The sequence below is a fragment of the Thalassophryne amazonica genome, chromosome 3, assembly GCF_902500255.1.
Source record: "Thalassophryne amazonica chromosome 3, fThaAma1.1, whole genome shotgun sequence".
Lineage (NCBI taxonomy): Eukaryota > Metazoa > Chordata > Actinopteri > Batrachoidiformes > Batrachoididae > Thalassophryne > Thalassophryne amazonica.
In genome coordinates, this window is record NC_047105.1 from 24507131 (window position 1) to 24519664 (window position 12534).

General features: G+C 38.4%; 1 protein-coding gene across 1 annotated transcript in view; it reads left to right on the forward strand.

Moving 5' to 3' along the window:
- The first annotated feature begins 5356 nt into the window (after positions 1 to 5356).
- Positions 5357 to 12534, forward strand: part of LOC117507724 (odorant receptor 131-2-like) — a 39699-nt gene continuing 32521 nt past the window's right edge. Inside the window, exon 1 of the mRNA XM_034167537.1 lies at positions 5357 to 5770. Coding sequence (XP_034023428.1) covers positions 5357 to 5770 — 414 coding nt within the window. The remainder of the gene's footprint in view (positions 5771 to 12534) is intronic.

Genomic DNA, 12534 nt, shown 5'->3' on the forward strand with positions numbered 1-12534 from the left:
ACATTGGGGTGAATGTGAGGCCTAATTGTAAAGCGCTTTGAGTGTCTGATACAGATGGAAAAGCGCTATATAAATGCAGTCCATTTACCATTTGTACAGATCAGTGGTTTCTGCCACTAGTCTTCCGTGTTTTGGCCCGACGCGTCATTCCTATTGGACAGCGCGAACCTACGTCACAGCTCAGAGCGTCGAAAGTTCAAAAGTCAACTTGAAAAGTAAAAGGAAAAAAAAAACAACTTACATTTGCATCCTGACAGGCCTCAGTGTCCCTCTGATGCTTTATCAGTGTTCAACAAGTTCAGAGCAGTGCAGTGAACGTGAATGAAGACCGAAGCTCTTTAAGACGTGCTCCTAAATGTGATGAGTGCGCACGTCGCTCGTGCACACACCATCTCTCGCTCCGTTTTGCAGACAAATGATCACAGGACAATTTGCACGGAAGGATGACTGAGCAAGAGTTTCAATGGGAAAGTGTCCATCATCCTCTTGTCATTCCATCGAGGCATTAGGCTGAGCGCATAAACAGACCAACAGCAGTTCTGCGAAAGAAACTGCGCGTGTAACTCCCCCCACCTCTCTCCGGGTTACAATAAGCGAAGTGCGCATCTCAAGCCGCGCGGTGCATTATGGGTAGGCTAAATTTTTCAGCTACCAACCCACAAGCTATGGCGGCGGAAAGCAGCAAGGATGCTGTGATTTGGATAATTTCAACTGCTGGAAAGTTGATGATTTAAAGCATTTTTGTAATCTCCGTGGATTGCCTGTTACAACCAGGACTATGTACGGCAGTGGACAGAAATGGAAAGAAGAGCTGGTTGTGCTTGCGTGTGCTGCATCTGTACAGAAACTACCATTAGTGCCGACGAAGGAAGCGCGCGCTGCTGTTGAAAATGACCAGTCCTTGTTGATAGTTGGAGACAAACAAATTTCTGACCCCTTGAAGGCAACTGACGGATGGTTAGATAAAGTCCAGAGACTGAAACTGTGGATATTGCAGAATATTTGCTAAGCAGGGATGAGAAATCGCTACTCCGCTGGCTTCGTAATGACGACAATGATGGTGAGTCTCACATATAACCTCTTTGGTGTCACGTTTGTTTTGATAAGTTGACAGACATACAGTGATATGTGCATGCATGCAGTTTGTTTGTAGAACATGTCAATTTTACAATATTACACGCTGCGTCATTCATGGTGCGACATTACAGTCATACGCCGATGCACGAAAACGGCAGCACGGTTCAAGATATTGACAAAATAAATGTGTGCAAGAAACTTACAGTTTTAGTCTGCCTTTTACATCCGTCTGGATCTTTCTTTTCTGTGGCGAAATTGTGTAGAATGAACGGAGGTTTACAACCACATTTTTCTTCTTTCCGTCTTTGTGTGGACTCGGCGGAGCTTTGCAATCGCGTGTTTTCAGCCAACTTTCAAGCCTATAAATTCCGTTCGAGCATTTGAAAACAGCACAATGCGCCCCTGTCATTATTGTATGTGTCCCTTAAGGCTTAAAACCTTTGAAACAATCCCTGTAAAAGCCTTAACTTTTACAGTCAGCTAATGCTACTGTATAAGAAATTCAATGGGAGCAGTGTGAGTGTGGTAGCTGGGATTTTTGCCCCTGTTTGACCCACGCATGCGCAGATGCGATGCACACTTCGCTTATTCTATCTCTTCTTCCCAAATTCACGGCGCTACACTTGTTCCCTTTTCTCCTCTGGAATCAGTTTCAGCCGCACGCGTGTGCGAGAATGTCCGGTTGAACCTCTGTTTTTTCTTTTGTTCAATTAAAAAAATAAATAAATAAAATAAAAAAACTGGGTTGAACTTTAACCGCGTCAGCCTGCTGACAAGCGGCAATGCGTGCTCAAGTCAGAACGCTTCTGACGCCTACAAAAGCAACGCGTCTCACGCCTCTGATGCTTCCGACACGTGAAAGGCCCATTAATCTGCAATAATGAGCTTGAAATAGTGCTGATCAAAATAATGAGGATAAACTCTATATCGGATTCCTGATCGGGATGCAACATCCAATTTCAATCAAGTCTGAAACCATGTGATCGGCCCGATTTCCGATCACGCAATCGGGTCGGGACATCCCTAGTTAACACAGTTCATCACTACATCTACAAGTACAAGTTAAATCTCTACCATGCAAAGCAAAAGCCATACATCAACAACATCCAGAAACACCGCAGCCTTCTCTGGGCACGAGCTCATTTGAAATGGACAGATGCAAAAGTGGAAAAGTGTGCTGTGGTCTGATGAGTCCACATTTCAAATTGTTTTTGGAAATCATGGATGTTGTGTCCTCCAGACAAAAGATAAAAAAGACCATCCAGATTGTTACCAGCATTAAGTTCAAAAGCCAGCATCTGTGATGGTATGGGAGTGTGTTAGTGCCCATGGCATGGGCAACTTATACATCTGTGATGGCACCATCAATGCTGAAAGGTACATCCAGGTTTTGGAGCAACACATGCTGCCATCCAAGCAACGTCTTTTTCAGGGACGTCCCTGCTTATTTCAGCAAGACAATGCCAAGCCACATTCTGCATGTGTTACAACAACCTACTAAGTTGCCTGGAATTAAAATGGTGACCACGCCTCCTTGCCGGGAGACGGCTCAGTGCGACTGTGGACTCCAGTTCTCATTTATTAACCTCTTTGATCTCAAATTACTTTTGCCAAGGTGGTACCTCTGTCAATGAGTGACTCACTTTAAAAAGGACCTCCTTTAATATTTTTGTGCATAATAGTTTCATTCTAAATGGTAAATCAAACTAATATCTGCAGTTATTTTCAAAAGTATTTTTTTTCTATTAATAATTATCGTCCTAAACAAATGTGCTAAAAATAATTCACTACTAGAGGCGCTGCAGTCAACCCAGTGACGTCAGTGTATGGACATGTGTCACTGATCTGTGGCATGCGTTTACAACAGAATATTCTTAGACGTTTTTGCGAGGCATTTTTTTTCATTGCATTTTGTTCGGAGATCACAAAGAGCAGTAACACCAGACAGGGTTTTCTTTTTGAACCTACTAGGATGTTTAGTGAGAGTCATGACAGTGATTTTGGCTACACAGACATCAGTGATGATGAACAATCATCCAGGACTGAAAATGTGCTTTGGTGCGTCTGTGGTGGTTGTGGATTGACGCCATCAATTTTGGAGTTGCTCTGATGTCAAGAAAACGACGTGTTTGGAATGAAAATGGTAATTCAGTCTGCTTTTTAACCACGCAGCTGTTATGTCGGAAGAACTCAGCGCCGTGGTTAAAAAGCAGACTGAATTACTTGGTCTGTTGATGGAGGTAAGTGAACTGAGGAAAATAATGCAGGAAAAAGACTAAATCAGACTTCTGCAAAAATGAGTGGATGGACTGGTACAGTATACAAGGATGAAAGATGCTATTGTAACAAGATTGAACACCAGACGTCTGTCATATTCCAGGGCCGCAGCCAGCAGTACAAGTGTTATGGATGAAATGCCGGGAGAAACCCATTCCCTGGAGCAGCAGATCAACCAGCTCTTCACCTCAAATGACATCCATATTAACAACAGTGATATTTCAGACTGTCACTCACTTCCTAAGAAAGACAACAAGTCAAAACCAAGCATTATTATCCGGTTCATTAACAGAAAAGTTAAGAACAATTTGTTGTGGCAGTCTAAAAAGCTGAGAGGAACAGATGTGTACATCAACAAACACCTGACAAAAAAACAAAAAAACACTGACATAGCAAGACAAGCCAGAATCCTTTGGAAACAACAGAAAATTCAAGCGGCTTGGACGAGGAATTGTAAAGTGTTGATTGAATTAAATGGAACTCCAGAGGAAGCTAAAGTCATGATGGTAAGGAAGCTTTCGGACTTGGAATTTTTAAGAGACTGGTATTTGTTTATGTGTTGTGTGGGCCGCTGAAGAGGAGGTACTGCTGGCTCACCACCACCAGATGGCGCCCTGCTTGGAGTGCGGGCTTCAAGCACTAGAGAGCGCCAGAGCCACTGGGAGTGACAGCTGTCACTCATCCTCAGGACCAGCTGTCACTCATTCATCATCATCACCATCACCATAAAGGCCGGGCTGCAACTCCACCTCCTCGGAGAGAAATCAGCTACCATTCAGGTACTTTTCTCTGCTGACTCAAAAACGTTGAGTAATAATCTGAACTTCTTTTGCAGCCGTTATCCTGTGGTGTTTGCCTTATCTGTGGGATTGGCGTTTGGTGTGATCAGCGACGCCTTCGCTTCACACTCCAATCAGATAAGTGGTTAGACAGGAGCTGCACGAGTGTGTGATTGGAGGTGGAGGTTCTCCCTCCTTTACTGAACACTGACTGTGGGATTACTGAGTGTGCGACCTCACACTCATCAGGACTGTCTCTGTCTTCTGCCAGCAGTACCGGGTCTGACTGCTGAAGACAGCGGCCACCTGGGGCGCAGGGCTTGGCGGCTCCGGTGTTCTTCAGCTCCGTTGGTGGTGGAAGCTGTGTGGGGATCCAGCTCTTCTCTCGCCAGGCGTCTTCTATCGTCGAGCCTGCCCACACGTCACCTGGTGTATGATTGACAGTCCACCATATTGTTATTGTCTGTACGTCGTTGTGCGATTCACAACATTAAATTGTTACTTTTGGCTTATCCATTGTCCGTTCATTACCGCCCCCTGTTGTGGGTCCGTGTCACGACACTTTCACAACATTATGATTGTTATGCCTGTGTTGTTGTATGAACTTGGGTATAATCAACTATGGGAAATGATTTCATGGAAAAGAAATTGCATGATTCTGAGATAAACTTAGACCCTGAGAGCCACATCTGGAATAAAATTTGGATAACTTTAAGCAACTGCATATTCTTTATTGTTTATTCTGAGCAATCTTCCTGAACATCATGATGTGAAGCTTCAGCAGAAACATGATGCAGCTCGTGTGTTGAACTGAGTGTGTAGTACTACGTTTGCTTCCATGTTACCAGCATTTAGCGTGAAGACGGCTTCGATTTGCATTTTGTTTGGTGCCAGAAGTTGGTCGATGCCACGCAACACAGATGGGACCAGTCTTCTAAGCAGAGGACCAGTTTCTAAGCAGAGTCGCAGCTTCTTTGTAGAGGCAGTTTGAGAAGAAGCCCGGAGGAAGGAGGAAGGAGTGGAGCCGAGGTTAACTGCGAGCTAACGGGGCTACACGCTAGTTAGCCAAGTCAAGTGTCCAAAGTTAATACCGGCTGGGAAAAGTGACTGAAGCGCACTAACAGCCATAAAAACCCCGGCAGAGACAGGACTGAGCAGGATGCCAAACCTGTGAGGAAATACAAGAGGAATTGTCTTGAAGTAAGGTTGGAGTTATTAACAAGATGCCGTCCAAATTGAACTACGGAGACTTGAAAGAGTCACTTGACTCTCTGGCTGAGGATGTGTCTGCTGTCAAAACGCAGCAGACACAGCTCTTGGAACTTTTGGAGGAGGTTAAACAGCTGCGCCTCCAGAATGAGGAGAAAAACCGGCGCATCACAGAGCTGGAGCAGCGAGTGGAGGAACTGGAGCAACATTCTCGTATGAACGATGTGGTCATCTCAGAAATCCAAATTAAGCCGCGCTCGTACACGCGTGCGGTTGTTGGTGGTGGTGAGGAGCCCAGTGAGCAGGAGACGCTCTCTGTGAAGCAACAGGTGGCATCCTACCTCCAGAGTAGAGGGATAGAGTTGGACCTGGAGCACATTGAGGCGTGTCACACTCTGAGACAAACCGGAGAGAGGCCAACCGTCATCGTAAGATTTGCCAACAGAAGAAACAAAAGGGCACTCTTGAAGCAAAGATTCAAACTAAAAGGAACAAATGTATTCATGAATGATCACTTAACCAAAAAGAATGCCGATATAGCCAAGAAAGCAAGAAACCTAAAGAAACAGCAAAGAATTCAGCAAACGTGGGTAACAAATTGTAGGATTCTCATCAAACTGAATGGTACACCAGAAGAAGCAAAAGTTATGGTGGTGAGAAATATAGAAGAGCTTGACAAATATAACTGAAAGATAAAGGTAACAATGTGAGACTCTATACACCACCATGAACATTACAACAAACATATTACACCAAAGAACAACAAAGATACAGATTTGTTACAGAGAATCTTACAATTTAAACAAAAGGAACTGGAAACATTTAAATATACTGAGCACAACACACAAGATCAGGAAAATGAAACTGACCCGGTCAACAACCTTCTTGTTTCAATAAATATGAACTGTGATTACTATACACAAGACCAGTATACAAATGTTACGACTTCGGACGACAAATTGTCAATCATACATTTCAACAGCCGAAGTTTGTACACTAATTTTAACTCTATAAAGGAATATTTGCAACAGTTTATATCACCATTTAGTATTATTGCCATATCAGAATCCTGGTTACAAAAGGAAAAAGGTATTGATTTTGATTTAGAAGATTATGAGTTGCATTATGTAAACAGGAAATACAAAACAGGAGGTGGTGTTGCATTATATATTCATAAAACAATTCAGTTTACGGTTGTAGAAAGTATGTCAGTAACAATAGATGGAGTAATGGAATGTCTGACAGTCGAAATAGACAACAAAAAGAGGAAAAATATTATTGTAAGTTGTGTATATCGGTCACCTGGTTCAAGTATTGACATTTTTAATGAACAAATGGAAAAAATGTTCTCGGAAATAAGTACTAAAAATATATTTGTCTGTGGGGATTTTAATATAGATCTTTTGAATCCTGAAAAACTGAAATTAATAGATGCTTTTTCTGACACAATGTATAGTATGTCCCTTTATCCAGCAATTACAAAACCAAGTAGAATAACATCTCACAGTGCCACAATAATCGATAATATCTTTACGAATATTATCGAAAATCAAGTTAGAAGTGGCCTGTTCATATGTGATATCACTGATCACTTACCTGTTTTTATTGTTTATGACTGTGACCTTAAAAAAGCTAATCATGACAGAGAAGTAGTCCATAAACGAATAAGAACAGAAGAAACAATAAATGCCTTCAACAGCAGTTCAAGTATACAAGACTGGAGTACAGTCTACAGTGAGTCAGATGTAGATGGTGCATATAGCAATTTTATAGATATTTTATGCACGTTGTATAAAAAACATTGTCCCCTTAAAGAATACTATAAAAATAATAGATACAATAAATGTCCTTGGCTAACTAAAGGAATATTAAAAGCCTGCAAAAAAAAAACAGCCTTTATAAAAAATGTATTAATTCAAAAACAAAAGAAGCTGAAATAAGATATAAAGTATATAAAAACAAATTAACAGAAGTCATCCGAATAAGTAAAAAGTTGTACTATGATGAAATTCTACAAAAAAATAAAAACAACATCAAAGAAACTTGGAACATTTTGAACAACCTAATTAAACCAGGATCTTCCAATACAAGATATCCAGATTATTTTATTGATAAAAATGTTCATGATTACAACATGAATAATATAGTGAATGGTTTTAATACATTTTTTGTACATGTTGGCCCTGATTTGGCAGCTGAAATCCTAAATCCAGGAATTCAGCAGTCTAATGAAACTATAAAAAGAAACATAAATTCAATTTTTCTTTCAGCAACAAATGAACAGGAAATAAAAGACATTGTTAATAAATGCAGAAACAAACTGTCTACAGACTGTCACGATATAGACATGGTATTAGTCAAAAAAGTCATCAACAACATTTCAAAACCTCTGACCTATATCTGTAATTTGTCATTCCAAACTGGATGTGTTCCGGAAAAAATGAAAATTGCAAAAGTTATACCACTGTACAAAAATGACAACAAACATATTTTTACCAATTATAGACCAATTTCTTTACTCCCACAGTTTTCAAAAATCCTAGAAAAATTGTTTGACTCTCGTTTGGAAAAATTCATAGAAAAATATCAGTTAATAAACGAAGGTCAATATGGCTTTAGAAAGAAAAGAACCACTTCAATGGCTGTGATTGAGGCAATAGAAGAAATTACTAATGCATTGGACAGAAAAAGATATGCTGTTGGAATATTCATTGATCTTAAAAAAGCATTTGATACAATTAACCATTCAATTTTAATCAACAAATTAGAGAATTATGGTATCAGAGGAGTTGCAGGAAATTGGATAAAAAGTTATCTTACAGCTAGGGTCCAATACGTGGAAATGGGAAATTACAAATCTGAATGTCTTGGCATTGCTTGTGGTGTCCCCCAGGGGGCAGTGTTGGGTCCCAAATTGTTTAATATGTATATTAATGACATTTTTAATGCATCTAGATCACTGAAACTAATATTATTCGCTGATGATACAAATATATTCTACAGTAGTGATAATTACAATGAACTTATAAATACTGTAAATGACGAACTAAGTAAAATAAAAAATGGATGGACAGTAACAAATTATCATTAAATTTAAATAAAACAAAAGCAATGATATTTGGTAATTATAAGGTTAAATCTAAATTACAAATATGTATAGACAGTGTCCAAATTGAAAACTCAGCTGAAAACAAATTTTTAGGAGTAATAATAGACAGTAAATTAACATGGAAAGCCCACATCAGACACATAAAAATGAAAATTTCAAAAAGCCTCTCTATTATGAATAAGGTAAAGCAATTTCTTGATCATAATGCACTCCGTACATTATACTGTTCTTTAGTTCTCCCATACTTAACATATTGTGTTGAAGTGTGGGGTAACAACTATCAATGTTCAACACAACCACTATTTATACTACAAAAACGAGCAATAAGGATCATACATAAAGTTGGATTTTTAGAACATAGCAATAATCTTTTTATGCAATCAAAATTGCTTAAATTTCATGATCTTGTAAAATATTCTACATTACAGATTTTATTTAAGGTATTTAACAAATCACTGCCAAGTAACATTCTAAAGTTCTTCTCAGTTAAAGAGTGTGTTCATAATCTTAGAGGTTTTGCCAAATTCACATTATTAAAAGTTAGAACCACTCGGAAAATTTTTTGTGTGTCTGTATGTGGAGCAAAGTTATGGAATGGTTTGGACGTCAGACTCAAGCAATGCCAAAGCATTCATGAATTCAAGTCACATTATAAACAGAGGGTCTGGGATCGGTATAGAATGATTGAGACTTAACAATAAAAGCCATTTTACATTCATGGCTCATGACTCTGTATCACAATTGTTGGTTTGTGCATTATATGTTTCTTTCTTTCATATGTTTGGTTCTTCATCATAATTGGTATTGTTGTCTCTTATCATTGTTGGTATGTTTTTTATATGTTTGCTTTCTTACCGTAATTGGTATTGTTGTTTTCTTACCATTGTTGGTATGAGCATCATATGTTTGTTTTCTTTGCCATAACTGGTATCGTTGATTTCTTACCATTGTTGGTATGTGCTTGTCGCTTGTTTATTATATTGGTATTGTTTTCTTGCTGCTGTTGGTATCTATTGTGGGAATTTACAAGTATTTAAATGTATTATTTTCTTAATTTTCTATCTAATTGACGGGAAGCAGCTATGCACTTTATGTTAAATTTGAATAAAGGGGTGGGATTAAATAAGTTTTCTTCCTCCCACTCCTTTTTGAGCAGATTCAATGTCCTGAGTTAATAGTAAATTCAGTTTTTTTGTTTTTTATGTTATTGTTAAATTTTCTGGGTTTTTTTTTCTGTTTTCTGTATTTCTTATCCTCTGCTCAAATAAAATAGATGATGATGATGATGATGAAATTAGTCTTAATTTAACTGCTTTTTTGGTTCATGGATTTGTTTTTAATTATTATTTTTATATAATGTCAGCTGATTCTTTTGAATTTACTTTTGCACAGGAGCTCAATTTAAAACATTTTCATTACACTGAACATAGTTTTCATAATACTGAATATAACATAGATCCGGATTGTTTTTTTACTTAAAAATATTATGCATCATTGTAAATATTTTACGGAAGAACAATTTAAGGACTATTCTTTGACAAATGGGATATTCTCCAATATACATTTTAATAGTATAACTCTTCTTATGAACTTTTAAAAAATTCAGGACTGTTTAAAAATATCCAATAAACATTTTTCAGTTATTGCAATTACTGAGACTTGGTTAATAGCAAGTTGACACTGTCCAGTGTTTATAAAACTCAGAACAAATGAAGCTGAAAGAAAATGCAAGATATACTACAAAAACAAATTAACTAACATTATGAGATCTTGCAAAAAGCAGTGCTACAGCAATTTATTGAAAAAAAATAAAACCAACATTAAAGACACCTGGAAGCTTTTAAATGAAATCATTAAAAAGAAAAAGTTGTTGAAGATGTGGGTAAAAAAACATCAAATTCCATTATATCCTCAAAAACATGCTCTTTGGACAACTATAAAAAATAACTAACAAGTCTGGAGTCAATGTATATTATAGAAACACATGAAAATTAAATTATTGACGTAGTTCATGAAGTAAAAGGAAAAAAATCAATGGACAGTTACAACTTTGATATGTTTTTGATAAAGAATATTACTGATTGTATTGTTAACCTTTAACTTATATTTGTAATTTGTCATTAATGACTGGGAAATTTCCTTCCAAAATGAAAATAGCTAAAGTGATACCAGTGGCGACAAACATGTCTTTTCAAACTACAGGCCAGTCTCATTGTTACCACAATTTTCAAAAATCCTGTTAAAGATATCTGAATAAAGTATAAGTATATATATAGCGCCTTGGGCCAACTGTTTGTTGTGATTTGGCGCTGTATAAATAGAATTGATTTGATTTGATTTGATTTGATATAAGTCTTGATCTTGTTATGGCCTCAGACAGTGGACTCATCTCTGTGCTCGTCCTGTTAGACCTCAGTGCAGCTTTTGATACTGTTGACCATAAAATTTTATTACAGAGATTAGAGCATGTCATAGGTATTAAAGGCACTGCGCTGCAGTGGTTTGAATCATATTTATCTAATAGATTACAATTTGTTCATGTAAATTGGGAGTCTTCTTCATGGAATAAGGTTAATTGTGGAGTTCCACAAGGTTCTGTGTTAGGACCGATTTTATTCACTTTATACATGCTTCCCTTAGGCAGTATTATTAGAAAGCACTGCTTAAATTTTCATTGTTACGCAGATGATACCAGCTTTATCTATCCATGAAGCCAGAGGACACACACCAATTAGTTAAACTGCAGGAATGTCTTTCAGACATAAAGACATGGATGACCTCTAATTTCCTGCTTTTAAATTCAGATAAAACTGATGTTATTGTACTTGGCCCCACAAATCTTACAAACATGGTGTCTAACCAGATCCTTACTCTGGATGGCATTACCCTGACCCCCAGTAATACTGTGAGAAATCTTGGAGTCATTTTTGATCAGGATATGTCCTTCAATGCGCATATTAAGCAAATATGTAGGACTGCTTTTTTGCATTTGCACAATATCTCTAAAATTAGAAAGGTCTTGTCTCAGAGTGATGGTGAAAAGCTAATTCATGCATTTATTTCTTCTAGACTGGACTATTGTAATTCATTATTATCAGGTTGTCCTAAAAGTTCCCTGAAAAGCCTTCAGTTAATTCAAAATGCTGCAGCTAGAGTACTGACAGGGACTAGAAGGAGAGAGCATATTTCACCCATATTGGCTTCTCTTCCTTGGCTCCCTGTTAATTCCAGAATAGAATTTAAAATTCTTCTTCTTACTTATAAGGTTTTGAATAATCAGGTCCCATCTTATCTTAGGGACCTCATAGTACCATATCACCCCAATAGAGCGCTTCGCTCTCAGACTGCAGGCTTACTTGTAGTTCCTAGGGTTTGTAAGAGTAGAATGGGAGGCAGAACCTTCAGCTTTCAGGCTCCTCTCCTGTGGAACCAGCTCCCAATTCGGATCAGGGAGACAGACACCCTCTCTACTTTAAAGATTAAGCTTAAAACGTTCCTTTTTGCTAAAGCTTATAGTTAGGGCTGGATCAGGTGACCCTGAACCATCTCTTAGTTATGCTGCTATAGACTTAGACTGCTGGGGGGTTCCCATGATGCACTGAGTGTTTCTTTTTATTCACCTCTTTTTGCTCTGTATGCACCACTCTGCATTTAATCATTAGTGATTGATCTCTGCTCTCTTCCACAGCATGTCTTTTTCCTGATTCTCTCCCCTCAGCCCCAACCAGTCCCAGCAGAAGACTGCCCCTCCCTGAGCCTGGTTCTGCTGGAGGTTTCTTCCTGTTAAAAGGGAGTTTTTCCTTCCCACTGTCACCAAGTGCTTGCTCATAGGGTGTCGTTTTGACCGTTGGGGTTTTTCTGTAATTATTGTATGGCTTTGCCTTACAATATAAAGTGCCTTGGGGCAACTGTTTGTTGTGATTTGGCACTATATAAATAAAATTGATTTGATTTGATTTGATAAGTATATATATACTTCAGCTTGGGACTCCGAGGGCGGTCGCATCTCCTCCACTCTCCCTTATCTCTGCTCTCTGCTTTAACCTTCAAGTCCCTACTTCACCAGACTGTGAATTCCTCAAA